This window comes from Onychostruthus taczanowskii, unplaced genomic scaffold (assembly GCF_017590055.1).
Source record: "Onychostruthus taczanowskii isolate IOZ18803 unplaced genomic scaffold, ASM1759005v1 scaffold28, whole genome shotgun sequence".
Classification (NCBI taxonomy): Eukaryota; Metazoa; Chordata; class Aves; order Passeriformes; family Passeridae; genus Onychostruthus; species Onychostruthus taczanowskii.
The window spans coordinates 5,132,310-5,157,941 of NW_024500128.1; the positions used below are offsets into that span (position 1 = coordinate 5,132,310).

General features: G+C 39.8%; 1 protein-coding gene across 7 annotated transcripts in view; it reads right to left on the reverse strand.

Annotated features, from left to right (window-relative positions):
- The window catches only part of TRAK1 (trafficking kinesin protein 1), a 127,369-nt gene that overhangs the window by 56,284 nt on the left and 45,453 nt on the right, over positions 1-25,632 (reverse strand). For all 7 annotated transcript variants that reach the window (XR_005952930.1, XM_041407932.1, XM_041407929.1 and 4 more), the window contains exons 2-3: positions 24,889-25,181; positions 9,174-9,368 (exon numbers count right to left, since the gene is read on the reverse strand). Coding sequence is in view for 5 of the 7 variants with exons in the window: in XM_041407929.1 (XP_041263863.1) it covers positions 9,174-9,368; positions 24,889-25,181 (488 nt within the window). In the remaining 2 variants the exon portion in view is untranslated. The remainder of the gene's footprint in view (positions 1-9,173; positions 9,369-24,888; positions 25,182-25,632) is intronic.

Here is a 25,632-nt window from a genome sequence, read left to right on the forward strand (position 1 = left end):
CACTGCTGCAATTCACTGGGGACATGTGGTACATTAATAATGAAATCTAGTCCATTACTACTGTCCTCCAACCAGTTTCATAAAAGCCTGACTTCCCCATGGAAAATTAAACTATATTACTGCTTTGTTACACTATTCTGGTCTGATATAATAGAACCCTTTCTGCATCCTGATGTTGAGAATTGCCAAATGAAAAAAAAGAAAGAATCAGAACATCAGGACAGCAATAAATTTCTCCTTGCAAAAAAAAAGCTAATCTGTCCCTACTTTTTGCCCTCTCCATGAACCACTTTCCCCCCTTTTTTTTCCTAAGCTTCTAAGTTTCATAGCTGAAGACAGGAGGTTAGGCCAAATTTTCACTACACAATTCCTAAAAATGATGAAGGTCATCATCCAGAATAACTTCATGTTTTTCAGTGTTTTGGAAATGGAAGAAAATACTTTTGCAGCCCCCAATAAAACTGTGTTTAAGCTATTAGGAGAGAACCTGTCTGAAGAACAGATGGCACTAAATCATCAAACACAGCAATTCAAAAAGCATGTCTGAATATGGGCAGGTACAGATACCAAGTGGACTGAACATCCATTTTGTTCATAACCAACACATAGTCTTCATTAATTTCTCCCCCTCTTTTAGGAAATGCTAATTCTTTGCAAACACCAGTAGAAGAACTGGGATAGATGGTGACTTAATATATCCCAGTAGATTAAGGTAGGAGGCCATACTGGGTCTGACCAGGGAAGTCTTTGGTGTCAGTCTAGCCAAAGACTCCATCCACAAGAATAGCCATGAGCAGGCAATAGAGAACTGTCCAACATTTCCCACAACTGCCTTCCCAACCTCTAATTTCTTCATCTTCAGAGACAACCTGAGACAGATACAGCTACTTTTAGCATGTCTTGAATGACTTATCCTCTCTGTTCTTGAACCCACATACATATTTAGCATCTCCAACATTCTCTTGCAAAGAGTTCCACACAGCTACTGCTCATGATATACAAACCCCTCACTTTTTGCTTTTAAACTCACATTTACTAACCTAATTTGATGCTTCTAGCTGTGGAAATCTGAATGCTCAGTCCAGCTCTCCTTTTCAACCACTCATGATTTTGCAGGTATCTGTTAAGTTCACCCTCACTCATCTCTCTTCCAGGTTGTTACCACTTATTCTACTCCCCAGCTGGTAGCATTTTGCTTTACTGTAACAGAATTAGGTAAGGCCTAGTCAAGCTATGCAGAGGAAAATGCTTTGGTTTCTTGACCATATCAGTATTCAACCTTCCTGGTATAAGAAATTATCACTGCAGTAGCTTTGAGTCTTGCAGAGTTTCAGTTATGCATACACACAAGGAAAAAGCTATACATGCTATTAAATGCAATTAAGGCTACACTGTTAAAATACTGCCAGAGAAAAAGAAAGGTTCCTATGGCAACATCAACTCAATTGCTCTGCATATAATCTGTTTGTTCCACTTGTATTATTTTTGTCAAAAGGTAATTTCAGTCTGGTTAATGTTATTAAATAAGCATTTAAAATAGAAAGAATTAACACTGGCTACCGCCTTAAATTGCTGCAGGGACAATCTCCTTTTTTTATTTGCTGACGTTTTAAACAAAGGAAATCTTCAACATGGTAGAATTTTCTTCTCTCTGTCCTTCCCACAGCAAACACACTCCCTTTCAATGAGACAGGATAAAAATAGTTCAAGGTAGGGCTTAGGGCTTTTTTGTTTGTTTGTTTTATTGATATTTTTTTACAGATCTGATTGGAAGCATACTGGTATAATTCAGAAAGGCATTACTTTTCTGTGGAGAAAATCACTTTTGTGGCCAAATGATTTTAGAACTCCTCAAGAGACTTCAAAATATGGAATAAGTGTATTATCTTCCCAGCATGAAGACAGAAACCCTTGGCAGACAGAATACGATATATCCAGGTATCCACTCGCAAGCATCCCTTCAATTACATGAGGAATTGTACTCTATAAAGCTGGAAGGGTTGTCAAGTTGAATGGGAATTTGTGACCAAGCTGACAAAGCACACTTGCAGAACCTACTTTCAACCTTTGCAGCCCTACTTTTCCTTCCTACAGGGGTGTATCAGATTCATTTTATAGTAAACTTATCAGAACAGTAAGTTTTTCAGGTGAACTGATTCTACAGACTTTGAACCTCTGTGTATTCCAATCTCCATACTGCAACACTACATTTGGTTGGGGTATTACTGTGTTACTTACCTAAAAGTTCATATACAATGGGGCTAAAAAAGATTACTGAGACTGTAAGGAAGCTCCATTTTTCTGTTCCAAACCTAAATACAGTTATTCATATTTGTTCAGCATTCCTTGTCAGTTGCTAAATTGTGTTCTATTTTTTACTGTCTACTTCTAACTAAACAAACCCCTCCCTTTATCTTTGTTCTCCACAGGGCAAAGCATACAGATTGATAAATAATTCTGGTAGCCAACTGCAAACAGCTAGACTAAGCATTCCTTAAGTTTGTGGTTACAAAGGGGTTTCATTAGCAAGAAAAGATGGCTTGAAAAGCTCAAGAGCCCTCTCCTACCTTTTTGCTGAAATAAGTCCATGCTGTAGGTCAACATTAAACTGATGTGCCTAAATTACCCACGTAATAAAAACCACACAAACCCTTCCCTTTGAAGAGAATTTTCGACAAAGGTACTTTCATCTACCCCAGCAGCACACTCAAGACTATAGTGCCCTGCGCTGCTAGGGTGCCAAGCAGCAGCAAGTCATCCCTGCTGACGAATAAAGTCTTAAAAGAATGTCATTACATAGCATGTCACTATAAATCCTGTATTTTCATGCTTAGTCATTCTCAGCTTTTTTCTCCAAACCTTTTACAATTCTGGAAGGATGCTTTTTGAAACGGAACACTGGAGTTGGATGGAGTATTTCCAAGGCAGCTGCAATGGATTACCTCCCATATGATTACCTCTGGGTCACATTTCTTCTCTTGTCTACAGGCTCAGGATGGTTCAGATAATTAAACACCGTATCACATCATCATCTTCTACAGACACCAGTACAGTCACCACCACTCAGGATAAAGTTGCCCATCCCATTAGCATCGTCTGGAGCCCTTTTATATCAGTGCAGTAGCTGTACAGGCCACCACTATGTAATGCATATTAATCACAGTCAAGCTCTGCCACAACACATACTTTGCAAACTGACAAAGCAGGCATATTTAAAAGCCCAACTGATTTTCAAGGAGGGGCTGTCACACTTATTTCTATACTGGAATCATCTACTGAAGTGAAGAGCTACGGGTGTTTTCACCTTCTAAAAGAACACTGAATAGGAGTCATCCTGTGACTACACATTTATTGAGGACAAACATCTCTGGAACTTAGGACATTGATCTCTTCCAGTGTAGTCTTTTACTTAGCAAGAAATCTTACTTTACCTGGAAAAAGTAGAACCCAGAGTAAAATCTAGATCACTGAGGATATTATTACCAGCAGCTTTCAGAATCGGTATTTAGAAAAATGGGTGCTTCAGATTTGATTGACTCTTTTTCATCAAACTGGGATGACTATCCAGGGCTTCAAATTAGTACAAGTGTTTCCTCCAGAAGGGACAGAGCTTGTGGCTTCCCACCCTAAGGGTACACTGACCTCACATGATACAAGGAAAAGACTCTTCTAATGCAGCAGAGGGTCAAACTTCTGTCCCACTGAAACAAAATTATTTAACATGAGACAGGGGCAGTTGGATGAAATTAAAGTACTTAATGACAAAAAGCTATTTTCCACATGAAAGGATTATTTCTCCCTTCCCCCAGATAATTACTGAAGAGCACTATTTTTGCATTTGTATAAAATCAAAATTGATGTCTTCAGCAACCTTCCTTCAAAACCAGCTGCGTAGTTCAATTAACGTATCACTGAGCACACTTAAGCATTGTAAATAAGAGCATAATAGCAAGAGCCAGACATTTAAGAGAATACACCCCTATCAACAATTCAGAAAATCAAGAATAATGCTTTAAAGAAACAAAATTTGCAAACTGTTCACCAGCTGGAAATAATGTACATTACAAACTCCTCCTTTTTTTTTTTTTTTTTTTTAGTTATATTTTTCATGGAGACAGCAAAAACATTTGTAAAATGAAGTTGAGCTTAATACCATGCTCGATTGGCTAGACAAAAATATTACAGCTGCATGGTTATGACCTATTTTTCTAACAAGGCAAAAAACCCACTGAGAGACATGATTACAGCTTCCTGGGAGAGGAAAGGAATGCATTACACTGAAGGAATATAGACTGAGGGAGCCTAGAATGGGAACAAACACGCAAGGCATAGCCTGATCAACATCGAGTACAACTCCCTCAAACTGCCACCACCACTCTTCCTAATACAGCTCAGGATGCCATCAGTCTGCTTTTCAGCAGAGGCATATTTCATGTCCACCTTGGGGTCCACCAGGACACCCCAGGTCCTTTTCTGCAAGGCTGCATTCCAATAGCTGGATCCCAGCATCTACTGGTGCATGGGGTTGTTCCTCCCAGCTGCAGGACTTTGCACTTCCCTCTGCTGAAGAGCACAAGGCTGCTCTTGGCAGCATGCTCTTGGCATGCTCTTGATTAGTGGCTCCAGCCTGTGAAGGTCGCTCTGAATGGGAGCACAATCCTTTGGTGTCTCAGCCACACCTAGATCCTGCCTATGTCTCACCCTCCCTGATGCTGCACAGCCTGCTGATTTCCTCTCAACTTCTCCACCTGGTGACAGCTTTTCCACAGCAGCACACCTCCTGCATGAAAGGAGGCCATCTCCCTCTACCTCAGGACAGGGAGCTCTGGATACTTCCAGCAACCTGACTGTTGCAGTCCCAGTTTGCAAGCCCTTCCCAGTCTGAAGCTCTATCTGGACTAAAGTCTCTGCTCCGAGAGACAGGTCTCCAAAACCTGGAGAATGCACCCTGTGGCACACTGCCACCACATCTGAAGACTTAGGTTATTCTGAAATCAGATGAACATCCCTTCTTTGCACCATTCCAGAGAAACTACTACATCTATGTCTTGTTTTTTTTGAGTTCTTCTAAGCTTTCCGATGTTTACATTCTTGTAATGAACTTTCTCAGGCACTTTATGTAAATAACTTATTGTTTTGCATTCTTTTATGGAGGAAGAGAAATGTTGGACTGTTGGTGTGTCGAGTGTCATGGGAGAGGTGGCACTTTCACCCTCAAATCGACTGTCAGTTTTAGGAATCTATAAATGTTGGAGTCAGAATTAAACAGCCCTCTTTTTACCTTGGAAAATCCAGTATCCACATCTTTCTGTTTCGTGTCCTAGAGTGACATACATCTGTTGGCTGCATCTGATTATCCCTAATGAGCAGCAGCTCCAAAGAAGACTAGGGATACCCTTGGGTCAAGAGCAGCTGCCAGCTTCTCAGAAGCCACTAGGACTTCCTGAGGCTCAGATCCCTAACCCTAACCCTTAACCTTACCTTACACGTAGCAGCGGGCATCCTGTTTCTTAGAGAGTTCCCAGATGGGCCCTAAGTCTCCCTAAGTTGCCAAGGAAAAACTCAGACTGCTGTGCCTGTTCATTGCCTCTGGCAGCTGTGCTCACAGAGAGCTGTGCTCTAGGCCTGGCTCTCACACAGACCTCCCCACAGCCCCCAGCTAAAACTGAGCTTGACTGCCCCTAATCTGGGGGCAGGGAGATGGAATGGCATTTTGCTGTATCATACTTTCATTTAGGCTTACTTAAAAGACACTCTGCCTCAACGAGACTGGTCAGATGACAGTGAATTAATGTGATTATGCTTTAGGATAAGATCAGTTTTATTTTATTCATTTGGCAAAAACTGGCTCAGCCTTCCATCTGAAAGAAATAGTAACAAAGATGTGCTTTGGAGTTCCAGAATGTCAAAGAACAGTTGCAGGCCTAATGCTATTCAGCTCCTCCCAATCACCTTCTTGCCCAATGGAAAACTAAATTTTAGAACTAATTCTCTACATCACCTATCCTGTGTTATAGCTTAAATCTCCACAAAAAACACTGAATAAATTAAAATGCTTGGATATTTGACTGTTCATTTTATACCAGTATCTTCAAAAATTAATTAAAAATGGGAGCTAAGTAGCCTTATGTCCACCCTCTTGTGTTATGTAGCCCAGAAGATTCTTACTGATTCTGAGCCTTTGTGGTTGTGAATTGGACTGAGGATCTCAAAAAAACCACAGTAAGGCAGAAAAATCTTCTCTAACAAGCCACAACAGTATGCCTAAGGGTCGTTGCTGATTCTTCTGTTATATGGATCAACACAGTGTGCAATTCATCACATTTCCACCAACAGGTTATAAACACCATCAATCACAACACACAAACAACTGCAAGGAAATTTTCGTAAGTCATTGAAAAATCAAACTTTCAAAGAGACAAGCTACAGTATTTGCTCCCATCCTCATCAAGGTTTATGAAATAAACTAAACAGGTAAAAGAGGAGTAGCTTAATTGCAGCACTGAAAATTGTGCAAGCAGTCACACCCTGGAACACTCTCCAAAGTGATGGTGGCATAATTCACAGAACCTTTCTGCCAACTTACTTAAAATAGTTTTTTTACTTCCATAGTTTATTGTGCCATAAACCAATGTTTGCAATCAATGCAATAATTTTGAAACATGCAAATTTATTATGTTCTTGCACTCTCATGTATAGATGGAGCCTGTGACTTGTTCACAGTAACTGAACAAGGGTAAGGTCAGATGTCAGTTGCCATGGTATCAGTCTAAGGCTAGACCCAAATTTGCTTAAACTTCCTGAACTACTATCTATACACAAGTGTCTGTCTGTAAGCAGTAAGAAATAAATATTTCTTTATTGAAATTCTCTTTGCTTGCTTCCTCTTTTTTAAGCAGTTATTTCCTAATAAAAGAGCAGAAAATATACACTGTGGCAGGAATCATACTCAGTTGTTTTTTTTTTATTCAAGCCAGTTGATTGGAAGAAATCTACAACCATAGCAACATGGTAAAGCTGCAGTCATTATGCTTGCAAGCTAAAAGCTAGATAAAGTTGTTAAGTATTTGCAGTTTCAGGCAGCTATGCTATCCAATTTCTCTGTTGTTCACAGCTTCCTTTTCAGAGAGTAATAGAAGGGTTTGGGTTGGAAGGGACCTTTAGAAGTCACCTACTTCCAAACACCCTGCCACAGGCAGGGAATCTCCAACTAGACTGGGTTGCTCAAAGCTTCATTCAACCTCACCTTGACAATTCGTAGGGATGCGGCATCCACAATTTCTTTGAGCAAGCTGTTCTAGTGCCTCACCACCCTCACAGTAAAGAATTTCTTCCATATAACTAATTTAAACTGACACTATCAGTTTGAAGTCATCAACCCTTGTCCTATCACTACAAGGACTGCTTAAAAGTCCCTCTCTTGCTTTCCTATATCCCTCTTTAGGTACTGAGAGGTGCCCTGAAGTCTCCCCAAAGTCTTCTCTTCTCCAGGCTGAACAGCTCCAACCTTGTTGGCCTGTCTTCACAGCAGAGGTGCTCCAGCCCTCTGATCATCTTCGTGTCTCTCTGAACTTGCTCCAACAGGTCCCCGTCCTTCTTACGTTGGAGACCCCAGAGCTGGACACATACACCAGGTGGGAGTCTCACAAGGATAGAGTAGGTGGGGACAATTACCTCCCTTGACCTTGACCTCCCTAGACCTGCTAACTGCATTTCTTTGGATGCAGCCCAGGATACATTTGGCTTTCTTGGCTACAAGTGTACATTTCTGGATCAGGTTGAGCTGTCAACCAACACTCCCAAGTCCTTTCCACAGGGCTGCTCTCAATTCATCCTCCGCACAGGCTGTATTTTTTATCTATCCCCAGCAGTCACACACCCACCATCATCTCAGTTGGTAGAAGGACACTGCCAGAGGGATTTTTGAGTTCCTTGTCCCACTAGCAAAATATTTTTCCCATGGTTATTGCAACAGTCCACCCACACAGACAATTTGACTTGTGGGACAGGCCTAATCAGGTTACTAAAGACCTTGGAAACCTTACATTTCAAAATATTTATTTAAGCCCGCTTCTGCCATCACTGTAACAGCACTAATAGGCTGCTACAAAACCAGCAGTAGTACACTTGATTCCACAGATCAGCTTTTCAGCTTGTCTCCCCACCCTTCCCACTGTTTTTGTGTGACTGGGGGTAGGTGAAAAGCATATGTAAGTTTTTTACTAAAATACTTAATGCCCTTTTTTGAAGCATGAACATCAGAAACTCAGCTCTTCATATTATTAATGCTTTTCTTTACCAGCTGTGCTCCTTACAAAGAGATGGTTCAGTTGCTTTAAAATGCAATGAAGTCCAGGTTTGTGCTGAGCCCTGTAACTCATCTCTCCTGAAGCTCTACAGTTGCTCAGTAAGTCTACCTAAATCTACCTACTACTATAACCCATGTAAATCCACTGCTATTGCTTAACCATAGCAGTCATGGAGATGAATCACAGAAGTCTTCTCTAATTGCACATCTAAGTCAATATCTACAGTGGAAGAAACCAGAGACACGAATCCATTCACCATGATAAAGTATCTACAGGCTCAAACAAAGGAATTAATAACGACAAAGGTCACAGCTGTACTCATGTTCCCTCTAGGCACAAATATTTTTTGTCTGATAGTATGAATATGAACAGAAGAAAGAATGAAGGGACAAACCATCTCAACCAAATGCTCAGAGTTTGGTTCGTCACAAGGCCTTTCTAGAAGCTTAAGCTGCAGCAAAATGATTTCATGTCATTCTGTGATGCTGGCACATAGTGCCACCAGACAGCAGTGCAACATTCAAAAAAAGTGGATATGGAAAGAGGTCTGAGCTTTCTAAGCTGCGTAGATACAGAAACTTCAGTCTCTCTGAGAGAGATCACAAGCAAAAAGAAGTATTTCAGTTTCTTCAGTATTTGATAATGTGGAAAGGTGCATGCACAAATCACAAATGCAATGGCTGTCTTGATTAAATGTTTCCTTCGTTTTCTGCCTACCACAATCTTGGAGACCAAAGCAGTAAATCACACACAGTTCTCTTGCTCTCCACAGTTTTCAAAGAATTGCACAGATACTTCAAAGAAGATAACAAAAATAGCACTATTTTATTTTTTCTCAGTACAATTTCTGAGTTTTTTACTTACGGAAGTATTTCAAGGTCTCTTCTATTTGCTCAGTTGTTAAGTCAATATTCGCATCAGGAGAAATGAGAGGTGTGTGAAGCCAGTCGTCGTGGTCATAACCGTAGATTGTATCGGCTCTTAACTTATAATGAGGCAGCTGCTCTTCCAGGAGACTGATGATTTCAACTTCAGGAAGATTGGTACTATTGCACACATCTGTTAAGGGAAAGGGAACAATCTCTATTAGTTCCTTGAGTACTATACATAAAAGGTTTCAAAAACTTCAGTTTGTTTTGATATGAACAAGATTTTGCTGCATGTAAAGAACAGCTGAATACAAATAAGTTTAGAAGATATGCCTGGCACAAATTATCCCAAAATATTGTATTTTCTAGTAATACAAGGGCATGCTCTCTCAGTGACAAAAAGCCTCACCTCTAGAAGCACGGACATTTATTGAAGACTAAGTGGGCTAGGGTGGGAAATAGAGAGCTGGTTACAACTGGAGTATGAGGAAAGCATTAGTGCACAGAGGAATGTACATTTTTCATGTTCTACTTCACAGATCATTTTTAGCTTGCAAGCCTTACATATCTCCTTCACTTGATCTTGGATTACAATTTAGTAGCACTTTATTTTTTTGCCTTTGCTGCTGGCAGATTTTTCTCAAGAAACAGAAATCCAGGACTGCAATAGCAAGCAGTGTCACAGTTCACACCTAAGACACACTGGTAAAAATGACTACAGGAACTTTCAGGGCACCTTTTGACACTATCTTGACTTGCATTCTGTGCTGCAGCCCCTCATGCTCACAAACACATCAAGTTTGCACACAGTTCTAAAAATGGATACCAACAGCCAACAACAACTGCAAAAATGTTACAAATTGAATTAGAGCTTTAAATTTAGGCCAAGAGATAGCTGAGAAGTCTTAACACAAAAAAAAACCCCAATTCACAGTAGAAAGTTTTTTACCTTGAGGAGGGTCAAACAGGGGCACAGGGAGACCGGAAGTCAAGTAAACAATGCCATGAACATTTACTCTAAAAGGCCTGCCTTTAGTAGCAGTCAGAATAGATTACCTCCTGAGGCGCCTTCTAACCTATATTATATCACATTATAATGAAGAATTTTGAGAGTGTGTCTGTAGCTATGATATTTTATTAACAATCCTTTCCTAGGATTTTTTTCCCTCCTGAGGAGCTGGGAGCCTCAGGAAAGAGATGTAAACAATAACTATCTGCTGGTGTGGAATGCAACAGATGTATCTTCCATTGGTTCATGTGGATTGTTCTCAACTGATGACCAATCACATCCACCTGTGCCGAGGCTGTGAGCAGTCACAGGATTTTGTTATGCATTCTATTCTATTCTTGTTCTTTGTAGCCTTCTGATCTTTCTTTTCTCTCTGTTCTTTTAGTATAGTTTTAATGTAGTATTTTAATATAATATATAAGATAATAAATTAGCCTTCTGAGAAAAATGAAGTCAAGCCTTGTGTCTCCAAACACAGAGAGTTCACCACAACATGTGTCAATACCCAAAACAGTCACGATAGTTCTAAATATATAAGTTTAATTATCATATACCATTAAATACAATGTCATGCTAAATATTTATTAAGAAACTGACCAATCCATGGTATGTTTTTAGTAAATAGTGCATCAATCTGCACATTTTCCATTTCCACACCAGTAAGAAGAGAAAAAACCACCGTCCAGCACAACCCCTACCCCCACACACAAAGTAAGGAAGAGCTATCTAAGCTTTTTTGGAAGAGCAATACACCAGAGCTCCCACTTTAACCAGTGTCATAGCTCTTGCAACTCTTGCTGAGACTTACTCCAGAGTGAACAGCAAAGACTGTCAAGACCCTTAGTGCTCCCATGTACCTTTACACTGTCATGACCAGGCTCCCCAGCCAGCACATTCTGCCAGGAGCTCCACGTACACCCCAGCCCCTGGTCCTGCCCTGTGCGGTGCTGTGAGCAGGCTTGTGCCCAGCTCTGCTCCCTGCTGACACTGACTCATTGTACAGGCTTCCTGGATTGCTGGCATTTGTCTGATGATCGACCCTGGAGAGTCAATTTGAACCGCTGCTGCCAGCACCTTTGTTCTGCATGGGAACAAAGGGACTGGGCCGTGCCAACAAGGATTGTGCCCTTCCCATCCTGTCAGCCGCCTATAAGGCAGCCCTGCTCTCGCTGCTTCCTGACAAGGGCACCAAGTTTTGTAAGAGAAACTTATTCTTGCTGGATTGAGGTAGACATGCAATTCCACAGTAACTTAGTGGATCTCACCTCTTTTAAAGAAGGGGAGGAAGGAGAGAATGGGGAAGTAACACATACTTCTCTATACATCATTAATTACCTGTTTTTTACCTTTCTAAGCAAGAAGTTACATTGTCAAAAGCATCCCAAGCACTAAAAGTTGCAAGAACATTACTATTCTATCAGACAACAGGGCAGAGAATACCAAGATGAGCTCATACTGTCAATCTCCTGCCTACATACTTTACAAAACCCTGATAACTAGAACTACAATCCACTTGGGAAAGTTGCATTGTACTTTATGGTTCAAGGATTCTGCTATTACCTATCAGAAGCTATTCTCCTCTGCCTTCATCCACACTGTTTTGCTAGCTGTTGTACATATGTGAGTGTCTTCCAATCCTCCCTGCAGTCAGATGCCCACATGTGCATCTGTTTTTATAGAGCTCTGTGCAATGTGAGAATCAGCCTGCACACTCATTTTAAAAGGTCCTTGCAACCTTCTCAGAGGGATTACTGGCTTACACGGAGAAACAAGATCCGCTCTCCATGCTTTGAAAGATGACAGCCAGCCTGTAACTACAAACTTTCCTTTTCCCTGGCTATCTTTTTAATGGCTGACATCATCATCTCAGTGCCTGCAACCATGTGAGTGCAGAAAAGACAGCTGATCTTCTAAAAAACACCTGCTGACATCCAGTAGACAATCAAAAACCTTTCTGTGTATACATACACATAAAAGAATTTTCTTTTATACATCTGTCTTTGGATTACCTAATTGCTCTCAATATCTAGAAAACAGAGGTGGATTTTTCCATTGGGGTAATTTTGCAGGAGATTTTCTGCCCAAAATGTTAGTTTTTCTCTTCAGAAAAATGCAATAATCTACACAGCCCAAGAGGATGGTCTTGGGAACAAAGAAATAAAAACTTGTAAAAATTCAAACCGTTAGTGTCTTTCTGTTTTTTATTAGGACTCCAAAAGAAACAGACTTTATAGATGAGGTGAAAAGTTTCAGTTGTACAGATAAGTAAACTGGCTTGTTTTATCCCAAAAACTAGTGAAAACTGAATGCAAAGGAAGCAACCAATAAAACATGAGGAGGAAAAAAGAACCTCATTCATGCACACACAGAAAAAAAACCCATACAGCTTTATTATGGAAAAGGAATCCACTACAATGTGAAGGCCAGGCAGTAAAGAAATAAGAATTATCATGGAAAACAAGTCAACCAAGAAAATTCTTCTACTCTATCATATAATAAATCCTGAGCGTTTCTAAGCAATTCAAAAGGCCCAATAACCGGAAAATATGTTAGTGAGTAATTGGCAAGGCAACTTTTTATGACGCTGTTATGATGCTATTGTCATTAACTTCTACTGCAAGTTTAAAATCTGTGTACCAGCAGGAAATACGAACAGGCTCTGATGCAATTGCCTATTTAGAAAAACAGGACACCATAATTACACTTGTTCATGACTAGTTTGCCATTAGTTTGCCACTTAAATCACAGCAATATTCTCTGTGCTACAGTTACATAATCTCTCCCTGTTCACTTTTCCTCCCCTCCCTTTTCTGAAATGCTCACATTTGTTATGAGAAGATATGCAGATTAACACCATCCCCCATCCTCAAACACCAGGTATATTTTTATAAGTCTCTGTTTGTGTTTCCACAGAGGTTTTTTAATTATTTCTGATTAGAACTGCGAAGATAAACAATTAAGTAACTTCTCTACTAAGAACACCCAAGATGTCATCTGTGACTGTGATTTATGATTAAGTTAACTGATATCCAACAGACATAAAAGCACCTCCTCTTCTCCTAGATGGTACCTCCATTTTATTGAGAAAAATGTAACACCTTACATTTTAAACAATTAACTGATAATTAATTTTAAAATAATACAACAAAATATAGCTGAACCATATAACCTTTTGAGTTGCTGTTATGGGTTCTGAGGTTTGCAATCTAAGCAATTTTCAAATTTCAGTTTTCTGGAAAACGCATTTGGCAAACAAATTTCTACAAGCAGATCAAAACCAACTTAAATAGTTAATAATTTATGAACTCATGATTCTTAGTAAAGCATTGATCATTCCAGGTTCTGCTTATGCTCTTGCAACTCTATAGCTTTCAGCACTTCATAGAAATAATTACATATTTTAAAAATTAATAAATTTCACTCTTTTCATACTAGTTTTGAAAGCAACATGTTCTACTGCTTTAGTTTCTTAGCTTAAATGTATGAACACCCCACCTCACTAGTTTTGTTGCAAATATGTGTTTCTCCATGCCCTATTCCTCAGAAAATGAAGAAGGTGCTCAGTCTGCTTTGCAGTAATTTTTGACAACATTCCTCCGCATGCTCTCTGTTTTCTAAATGAGATTAAAACAAATGTTTTCAAAGACTTTTGTCCTGGTTAATTTCTTTTTACAGTTTCTAATCTTCTCTTTCCATAAAGAAGATGCAAAACAGGCAGAACACTCCAGCTGAGCTCTCTTCTGCATATTTCTTCCCACTTCAGTATCCCTTGGGGAGTTATTAATGGATTACCTACTAGCATGTTTTGTATCTTTTCATACAATTGACATTTGACTGGCTGGTGTGTCTCTTCCATTCTGGACATACTAAACCTCTTTAACCCATGCCTCTCAAGACAGCCACTCAAGTTTATGCTTCTGATCTAAGTCCCTTTGACTATTTCATCAGTTATCTTTCTTCTAGGCACATCTCTATCCATACAAAATGCTCTAAATATAGTAAACTCACTGTAGAGACTGAAGGGAGGGTGGGAGGATGGATTCTTCCTTCCCCCACTTTTTTTTTTTTTTTAATTTTTCACATGCAGAGAAAGAAAGAATTTTCAGAACAGCCATGTTCATGAGAGGATACGAGTACACTTGGTTATTTTCAGATGCACATTCCCATCTTTCCTCTGCTGACAAGTGAGCAAGGAGTTGATCATAGAGAAAATGGAGTGAAAAGTCTAAAACAATGGGAGCTGACTGTATGGAGACAGCACAACTCCTCAAGGAATGCCTTCCCCCTCTGCATACAACAACACAGAGATCACAAGGCATTGTGTAGGGTGGTCACCCACTGTCCTTTGCATCCTGTACTCATACATTAGGTCACTTCCTATAAAGAGTTACATACGTACTTAGCTGTCAGTGTTACTTGGATGGGTGGAACTATGCCAGCATCTCATAAACAAGCAATTCAGCCTCAGTCAAACTAACTTCAACCCCAGCTAAATGCAACATGAACCACAGGTAGGCAGCTTTGAAAATCTCATTCTTATTAACATGGTCACCTAAAAGCATCTTATCCATCAAACTCTATTCCCTCCCAGGCTTTTGGGTTTCATTGGTTTATGGCTATAAATGTGTCTTACTGTAGGCAAGAAAAACCTAGCTTGACTGATAAAGAAGGAGCACTTGATCCATTTCAGGATGAACTTCACATTAGAACTAATTATAAATTCAGAGAATGAACCTAGAACAATGAGAAGGGACAAGGGCGAGGGGAGTGTGGTGGCTAACAAAGAACACACCAAAACATACAGCAAACATGCAGAGAAAAGGACCTACACAAATCTCAGAGCCTGGTATCTGCGGGGGCCTTTACAAACACAATGCAGTTTATCAGTACAGTCCTCACAAAGAACACAAAATATATAGTTTCTGCCTGTCTGCATTCCGGTTCAAACCATCCCTGATCTTCATGGTTTTACTGCTTTGCTTATGAGCAGAGCTCCCCTCCCAAGGTTAAAAGGACTCCCAGGACTCCACAGAACCTGCCGGCAGTACAAACTGCCACCTGTCGGCAGAACTGCCTTAGTACCCGAATCCACAAATCCCACAGGATATTTTGCCAGCCAGTTTCCTGCTTTCAGCCCACTCCCTTAAGTGGAAAAAACAATCACTCACAAACCCTGCCAGGAACCATGCTAGGGTCAGGGCTCTGATCAAGAAGGGGTGTGCCAAAACACACAAGTCATGACATGAAGAGACCACAAGAAAACCACCAAGAGACAGTATCATTCCCAGAGCACAGTGCCCCTGAGTTGCAGTCGTGATGGAACCCAACACCTTGCAAACAACACAAAGTGGCTGTGCTACCCAGAAATGCCTCATCTGAGCAAAAGGAAACTGCTTAACAAAAGTAGTGTGTGCAGCAAAATAACTCCACTCTGGGTATGACCTTAGGGAAGTGCTGGGCTGCTTAGCAATCTTCAAAACACAAGATTTGGTCATCAGGTTGTATCACATGCCTACCCTGAGTATCTTCCAGGAAACTCCACCACATCAAACCAGCAGCAGGTGCTCAGCCCACAGCTAGAAAGAGGCAGCCTAAATATCCTCTCATTCTTAAACACAAACAAAGCAAACAAACAAAAGGAAAAACCAAAATATGCCTCAGTAGCACACTCAGGCAAATTTTTCACTTGCAAAAGAACTGAAACATCATAACTTGTCACCACCTTTTGAGGCAGCTGAAAAAACAGAACTAGGTACAAGCACAGTAACAAAAAGAGACAAGAGAAACAAGGAAATGGAAGAAAGCTGGAAAATAAAGAAATCTACTATGCTACTTCGTGGGACCACATACTCCTCTCTTTGGTTTTCAGTCCTGTCCTATTTCCCACACACAGATTACACTCACCCTTGACACTTAGCTCTCTCGGAGTTTTTTTAAGTTCCCCTGCTTTAAATCTTTGAGAATGGACAGTCAATAAATAACAATTCCAAAAAACAAAAAACACACAATACCTGTACAGAGTCACTTCCAGTGCTGGCTCCATACTAGTTAAGTAAAAGTAGGTTCTCTGCAGACAAGGGCTACAGCATGGAGGCTAAAGTCCAGCCACATGTAACACAAGAAATTGCAAGTTGAGGCTATTCCATGCCAAATACCAGAAGATTTTGACTGCTAATTTTGCTCCCTGTGACACTGAGATTGGCCACCTAATCTAGATCAACAAGAAGTCAGGAGGCCATGACTACATTAGCATTCTCCTTTTTCAGAAGACCCACAAGCCTAACCGTATTCCATTGATGGAAGCAAGAAGGATGGTCTTTCTCTAAATGTGTTTCCAGCAGATATTTCCTGGCTGCTTGGAACAGCCCAATAGCCTCATCTTCCCCATGCTTTCTGTCCATTTAGACAGTGATGGAATGAAATTGTCATTATCACTACAAACAGATACACATAAAAATGAAAAGCAGAAGGAAGAAAGTTCTACCACACAAACATGGCCTGTAGTCATCCATTATTTGAGTTCTATAGGCCCACATAGACACAGTCATTAAGTATGGACTGAAGTCTATAATTACAAGAATTCCTTGACCATTATTTAACAATTACATGTATATGTACAGAGCAATAGGCAAAACCCCAGAACTTACCATATTCCTTTTCAATGTCAGTTCTAGGTTGCCCAGAATGTGGCTAACTGTACTGAAACTGTACCAAAGTCTTTCAAATAATACAGCTGAACTTAGGACGTGTGCTTCAATGTAAAGCAAGTAGTTAGTTTCTCAGGGAAAGAAAAAAAAAATCCAATTGACTGATTTTTCCAAAGGGAAAGATAGCCTTAGCATCCTTACACATCTGAAGTCTCACTGCTGGCTGCAAAGCCAAACATCTGGAAGAAAAGCCCTTCAGCATGAAAGCTGTCTCATACCTCTGAAACTCAGACTCCTCAAATAGCCACGGCAGCTTCTGTAACTTGACTGGTATGGCATGACACGATTTGAAATTGCAAGTTCTGCCACACCTTTAACCGAAGTTGTTTAAGCAATGGTTCTTCTGCCTCTGAACATGGAAAAAACTGCACAAAATCCTGGCTTCCATGGGAAAACAAAAGATTCCATGCCAACCTCTTTTCGGCTTGGCCAAACACACATGCTAAAAACTAGGATAAAGCTGAGAATGTCAAAGCTAACAAAGATGAAACCCCACAGTTCCAATGTGAGGAATGCCATTGTTTACCAGGCTGAAGTCTCCCTGCTTTGGTTCCATCCTACATACACATTCCTGCTACAAATAAAACCTGAGACAGATTTGGTGATTTGGTCCATTAAATTATTAGGACCCTACAGTACACTATATCATAAATTTAAATGAAGTTTGCTTTAAATGAGAGCATGGAAATGTTTCTCCATGTAGATAAATGCACTCATAGTCATGATTTTTTATATTAAACAGAAAATAAAAGGAAACTTTGCCACCATGGCTAATCTTGTAGACTAAGAACAAAAGCTATTCATGTACCAAAGGCATTCTGGCAACACACTGTTCAGCAGCAGTAAGAATAAACACATTCATTAACCATTAGGATCTTCCAGCTGCCAAGAGAGACTGTGAATGTATCAAAAACCCATTGATAAATCACTGAGTACGAAAACCCTGAAAAGCAATTGTCCTGCTTTTCCTTGTTGTTCAGCCCAGCTACAAAATGTGCCAGCCACTAAACAATGGCTGTCAACAAAGCTTTCACAGAATCACAAGCAAAACATGAGAATTAAATCTTATGACAGATACTTACTTTAAGTGAAAAATGTGTTGCTTCATTATGGACACACACACATACATTGAGGGAGAAAGGTAAAGCTGAACTTCATGTGTTATGGAACTAAATTATGGAATTAAAGCTATTTTCACGTATTTAAATGCACCAATAATCAAATGTAGCTATTTAGTCTTCCTCACTATTCATTGCACCGCAACAGGAAAACAAAAAATGCAAACCAAAAAAATCCCAAAAAAATCTAGTAGGCACTTGCCTTCAGTACTTTCTCCAAAGAACAAACCCAGAACACTGATCAACACTTACTGCTTTCATCCACCTCTACCTTGAATAAAGTACATATTTAGGAATGATAAGTGCTTCTCAAAACAAGGGAAATCTAAGAATGCCTTTAAAAATATCACACGGGATTTGTAATTCCAACAGTTGCTTTCATAGTGACTTCAGAATTACAGTTTACACTAAAAAACATGGATCATATTAGAAAGCATAAGTAAGTAAGAGAGCTATATAGGGAGCACAGCAGAATTCTGCTTAAGGGAATACCAACCAACCAAATGTCATCAAACCACAAATGTGTATCAAATCCTTGATAAAATAAAAACATATGACCAAGATAGAGATTAAGAGGTAGTGTGACAATCTGACACAGGAGAGGAATTAGAAAAAACCACCAGGTAACTTGAAAAGGATAAGATTTGGAAAGCAACTGTGGGAGTATATGGCGGGGGGGGGGGGGGGGGTTAACAAGGGAAAAGGGGGAATCTGTATGAAGTTGACTGAGAACATACCAAAAGCCAGACAGAAAATTCAAAATAGAGGCAATGATGTAGTAGGCACAGAGAATAAGATCATTTTGTCAGAGTACGCTAGACAGAAATAGTCATAAAATTGTTCTAGTAATGCTGAAGGAGCTATCTCATGTTAACAGGACTGGCATTTTCAGAATGCTTTAGAGAAAGGAAGATTGTTCAGAATTTAGCAATTCCTGCTTACAGAAGTGTCAGGAAAGAGGGAGAAGACACCAAAACTAGATCAAGCTTACAGGATGAGAATGGTGACAATAACTTACAATAAAGTAAATGGGCTGAGGAAAGGACCAACATTCTCATAGCTTTATTTAAAGGAGCGACTAAGACAGCTGGGAGAGGAGTAGACAGGGCTGTAAAAGCGATGAAGGTTTTTCAAAATCATGAAGATAACTTCATAAAGGGAAAGAAGAACTGATATTCACCAAAATCCTGCATAACTAGGACAAATACTGACAGAAACTGCAAGATCAGTGTCACTGCACTGCATGGTTGCAGGAGTAGCAACCATGAACTTCCAGGGTAAAACAACTAGCAGACCCAGGTAAGAAAAAGCTATGGACAGGTTCCAACACTGAATAGTTCTGCATGATGGGGGTACTTAGGCTGAGAGTAGACTACTGAGAGTGGCTGAGTACATGATCTCCACACCAGTACCTGCAGTTTCTGGAGTCAGAAACAGAGTCCTGAGCTGGCTGGTCCAACACAGCAGAGCATTTCTTATGCTCTTTGCTTGAGTTCCAGCTCCACCAAGCAGTATTTAACATCTCTTATATTGACAAAACTGAGAAAAAAGTGGAAGTCAAATCCCAAACCAGGAGCAGAAAAAGAAGCAAATGCTAGAGCAAGTTATGCTCCACTAAAAGAGAAATGTAACCACAACAGAACTTCAGAGAGATTCAAATAACAGGAAGCAATTCAAAACTGTTAATATTTTATCAATAATTTTTTAGCCATTTAAAGCTCAGAAGTCAACCAGCAGGCCTGTAACAGGTACCAAAACTAAGCAGAGCACCCTGTTGAACTGTCTCAGAATAGCTGACATGGTGTCTAGTGGTAACTCACACACCCAGAACAGGACAGCCACAGGTACAGCATTCTCCCCATCACCTGCATAACAATAGTAAAGTAATCTCTCAACAACCTGTAATACCAAAATCCCTATGGATTCATTTGGAATAATCATGCTTTATCACACTTGAAACAGAAGGAATAGAAATTCAGCCTTTCAACACAAAAACACATATCTTGGGGGGGGGGGGGGCACACATACAGTGGAATGGAAATTCTGTGGGCCCTAAGCATGTCTTTTAAAATAAAGTGATTACATAAAGAAATGGTCAGAACAACACCAGTTATCTGTAGGATCAGTCAGTTATCAAAATTGGCTGATGTTGCCATGAAGATGGTAATCCGGTGTAAGAGAATGGAATCTCTTTCATATGGGAACATATTTAAATCTGAATAAGGATAAAAACCCAGAGAAAACTTTCTGCACCCAAACATTGCTAGGAGATTGTGTGAATGAGACTTGGCAGCAAGAGAAAGTTGGTTTCTCTGGGTGTTATGACTCCTTCACTGCAGTCACTGCAGTAACGTCCAAATTACACAACCCACAAGGAAGGTCAAACAATACCAACTCTTCTCACTGACACCTTCCTGCTGAGAAAAAAAGACATTTTGTTTCACCCCTCCAGTAGTGGAAATTTGTTTTTAGAAATTTAAAAATAAATTTAAAAAAAACTCACAAAAACCTACTTGTGTTAATTGCAAACAAAGACACAGAACAGGTTATGACCACAGAGCATTTCCCAATAATTCAACAGCCCTCAGGAAATTGTCCTGAACAGCCAGAAAACACATTCCTACATGTGTTTAGTAAGAGTAATTAGTACAATGAACAAATGAATTATGCAAACTAATGAAGGAGCTGGGCAATTTAAATTACAGTCCATTCATTCTCTCCCTTTCCAGAGAAGGATGAAGGAAACCTACATAGCATATTAAGCAGTTAGCTCTTGAATTACAAAGTACACCATACCAAAATCAATTCAAATAGTGAGTATTCAGACATGCAAAAGCAAAGTTAACTTACTGAAGATGTCTAAGGATACTGTGTTAAGCATATTTTAAGAGAAAATAAAGAAAAAAATCAAGAAGCCTCACAAAAATATTCTGGCAGTCAGACAGCTATCACAAGAGTATTATCCAGTGATATCTGACTTCCGCCCCCACTGTACTCCCCATTTCCAGAGGGACAGGATTTGTCAGAGAGCAGGTAACAGGAAAGAAAAAGGCAATCAGACTAAGAGGCTTTTGTAACTCATAAAATTGGGACTACTGACCAATTTAGTGATACTCTGCTTTTTCATGTCAAGATTACAGCCCTTCCTGCTCTACAAAAAATGGGATGGGGATGGTGGTGCTTGTGGTGGTGGTGTTAGAGAAGAAAGCCCCCAACTCCAGTTGCTGTTTTCATCAACACCTTACTGAAAGTATTCAGATCTGCACTGCAATTACAGAAAAGACAGACAGACCTTGAAAAGCATTTCCATTCCCTTTCTAGCAAAAAGAACACTAGATGGTGCTACATCCGTATTCCTATCTCTACAGTCTCAGAAGATGAAAGCAGCAAGAAAAAGAAAAGTTAAAAAGAAAAAAAAAAAAAACAACCTAGGACATGATAGGTGCCTCCCACATGCAGCAGCACCATGGCATTTCCACAGTGCTGCCCTACTGTCCACCAACCTCAGGGCTTGACTCTCCTGCCCATTTACCTGCAGGAGCTCCACAATCAACAGCAATGGAAAACTTGAAGTCAGACTACATTGATCTTTTCTCCTAAATCTTGCTAACAAAACCTAGAATGAAATATTACAAAACAAAAAATCTATTACAACCTCTACTGAGTCAATTTTCAGGTTTAGTGTTTAGAGAGTATGTGCTCTACCATACACAAAGTATGTGTTATTATTTTTCATAATAACTCTTAAAACATTCACAAACAATTTTTTCAAGGATTAATTATCTTATTTCATCTGTCCTTCTGTGCAGAAGTCAGCACAGATTCAATTGCATTTACCTGCATAAAGCTTCATAGGTGCTACTTGCAGTACCAAATTCAGTGGGAAAGGTGCTTTTAGGGTGCTGTCCCTCTCACAGACATTGGCTAAAGGAAATTTTTCAGCACACTGCTTTTGTCACCTGGACCCAGCCCTACAGTGCTTATTGCCTCTGTTATGCCAACAGAATTGCTTTTAGGACACACAATAGGACAATTAAAGCGGTGTGACCTAACTAAAAAGTATCTCTCATCTCCCCTCTGACACAAAAGCACAGCAAGGATTCTATCCAGACCAGTTGCCTAAAATACTTATAGTTGCACTCCCACAGAAATCTGTTCAAGCCCAGTTCTGAGATGGTTTGGAGACAAGAAACATTTAAACCAACCCTATATCCAAGAATACACACTTAGCACAGTCAGAATGTGCAATGCTGTCAGCTACATTGAAACTGCTCCTGGGACCCAGGCTGAAAAGATGGTGCTGCTGACAAAGAAACCCAAAGTGCCTCTCTACTGCCAGCAAACACAACAGGAAACAAAAACAGTAACAAAAAGAAAAGGAAGCAGCATTAAAAATTCCTTGAGCATCAGTGGTCTGGAAAAGTTAAATAGCAAAATGTGCACATCATACAATTTACTATTAATCATACTAGAGATAGCTCCAATTACCATTAGCTTGCTGCATTCCAGAAAGCATTACCACACCACACTGTGCCTCAGTTTCCCATTCTTTTCTTAAATGTGCCCAACCATTTATTCGCAAGTATTTTTGCAGATAATTTGTACAATAGGCTGTAGGTGTTAATTTAAGACTAAAAAAAAAAAAAAAGAGATTACCCTGATTGCTGAATTTGAGCTCTAGGATTAGTCAAGTCTTGGTATCAGAAGAAAAAGTATAGTATATGCAGACTTGATATGAGAAATTTTTTTCCCACTAAACAATTTTAAAATGTAAATAGTGATAACCTGTCAATCAGAAATAAACAAAGTTTTCATGTTAAAGTCTCTGACAATCCTGAAAATTCAGTGAAGTATTTATCTTTCAGATTGTTTCAAGGGTATACACTACATATCTGCACACAAAACTGATAAAGATTTTAGAGAGGGAACATGAGATCAGTTCCTTACTTCTATCCTATGCCCTCTGATGCCTTTAAAATGCGCAACAAAAAGCTAAAACTCAAAAACACAAAAAAAAAACCCCAGATAACCAAACAATCAACAAAACCACTGCTATTTCTACTGCAAATCACATCATGTTGTCCTCAGGTCACAAACAGTACAAATCTGATACCGCAGAATGGCAAATCTATTTTAAAAAGCAATTTAGGATCAATCTGTATACAACACTTGGCTGACAGCTAAGCAAGAAGAAAGAGATTCAGAAACTACATCAGGCTTGAAAGAATGTGAAGTAGCAAGAACATGTGCTGGCCTCCATTTAATAAAAACTTTTTAAATGTTATAAAGTGAGTTTGTCTTGCCTTTCAAGAAACCATAATCAAGAAGGCATCTTGATTCATGAAAGAAGTTGGCTGTCCTGGCTTGTTGTCAGAAACAGAAAAACAAAGTTAAATTCCTGTTAACAGGGGAGGGAGGAGAGGGGCTGAAGGGGAGACAGGCCACAGCCAGCAGAATAGATTGCAAGATCCTTCTACAAAGGGCCTGGACAACAGTATATATATATATATATATATATATATATATTATATGCACCCAGAATGCATTTATGTGATGAGCAGTTTCTAGTCTACCTAACAACATGGAAGTCAAAAGGATGATCATTTTTGAACTGACCAGTTAAGGAGCTCTAAATCCATGAAAACAAGGAAGGAAGGGTGGCAAGTAAGTTTGTTTATTTAAACAAAATATTTATTTTATATAGATGCATACCTGACAAAGTGACTCCAGTGTCAATCCTGCTGCTTGCCTTCCCAAAGAAACCAGAGTGGACTTGAGAGCACCTCTGCTCTTCTTTCTATTTTCTTTTTTTCATAATATCAGCCCTCAGTAACTACACAGCTGTTGGGCTGATCTAAGCTAAGGCATGCTACTAAAGCAGCTGCTGACAGTCACCATTAGCTAGTTCTCTGATTTAAAGACAATTCTAGACAGGGCTGACAGTAACTCAGGATAAAAGTATCTGGCTGCCAATTAGAATGGCCTTAGTCTTATTGCTGTTTTTCTCAGACATCCCATTTCTCCCTTCCAAAAACTCAGCTGACTCTTCAAACATTCCCAAAAGGACTTAGAACTCACAAGGTCATGTTAGGCTAAAAGAAGCCTCACAGCTCAGCAACAAACCGTCGACTTGGAATGGAAGCTGCCTGTCATTTCATGGCCATAACCATGACTAAACTGAACAGTGATTATTCAAACACACAAAAAACGTGTCAGCTGACCACAGCACTAAGAATCAAATTTTATTTAAAATACCATACTTTGACACATTTTCCATTTATTTGTATGAATCTATAACAGGGTATTCGACCTTTCATAAGCATACAGAAGAAGATATTCCATATACATTAACTTTTACTGTTCCAGAATGAATGTGAAAAAATGAAATGGCTTTAAAAGCAAAAGTACGTACAGTAAAAATGTTAGATCTTATTTCTCACATCCCTATTTCTCACATTCTTCATATGAGAAAGCAATTCTCATTTCTATCTTCAATATGAAGATAGAAATCTAAATCATGCTGAACATTAGGACAAGTGTTGCATAAACTTTAAGGTGCAGCGTTCCCTTCTCCTCGTCCCTGACTTTGGTTATTTTCCAAACAAACTTTCAAATGGTTCAATTTCCCTAGTGCATAAATACAGTAACCTGGTTTCACAGCTGTCAATGGTCTGGCCTATTTGCAAGGGCCTTAAACATTACAAAGTGCTTTCATTGAAAACTCTGGTGCCTGGGAAATCACTTCTTAAAGAAGAAAAAATGTGCAGAACAGCGGCAGCACCGTCCATGAAGCAGATACCCCACCGGGAGCTTAAGAACAGAAACTTAACTCTACACCACCACATGCTCACCAAGGTAGAGGATTTGATTGCTTACCAGTAATGGTGCAGGCATCTCTGTACTCTCTGCAGTCTGGCACATCATCTTCCACGCCTTCGCTTACATAGTGCTCCTCGTGAATGCCTGTGTCGCAGGCTAGGACTGCATGGTTCGACAGCTCCGAGGGAGGCACAGTGGCGGCCAAAGTGCAGTCGTGCAAAGCTGTGGCGTCCAGCTTGGCAGGTTTCACAGGCTTGTACAATGTGCCATCAGGGGGACCAGCACTGGAGACTGGGGCTGGCTGGCACAGATGGAACTCCTTGTCTTTGCTAGAGTTGGCTTCAAGAAGTCTGCAGAACACAAAAGGAACAAATGTTCAATTCAAGCCATTCCAAACAGTGTATACCAGGACAGATGGTTTTCTTTTCCTTAAACATTAGTTTAACCTGACAAATTCAGCAAATACTGAAACCCCTACACTCTTCACAGGACAGCTGCCTATCTCTGCACTTTGCCCAGTGGTGTGCACTCTGCACCTTGCACAGTAGAAAAATGTCAGGCCTTGTACTGACATTTTTACTAACAGCTGATTAAACATCCGTATTTTTGCCTATCCCAACTTGCAGTAAGCACAGTCATGAATGAGCAACTTGGCTCATTCACCAACTTTCTCTCATGTCAGCCAGGTCAAAGTTCTGTGTAACCCAGCATTGGTATGAGCCAGTTCATACAGACAGGCTGCATATCCCTGGTTAATTTATTGGAACTTTAATAACACCATAATTTGAAATCGACTGATAG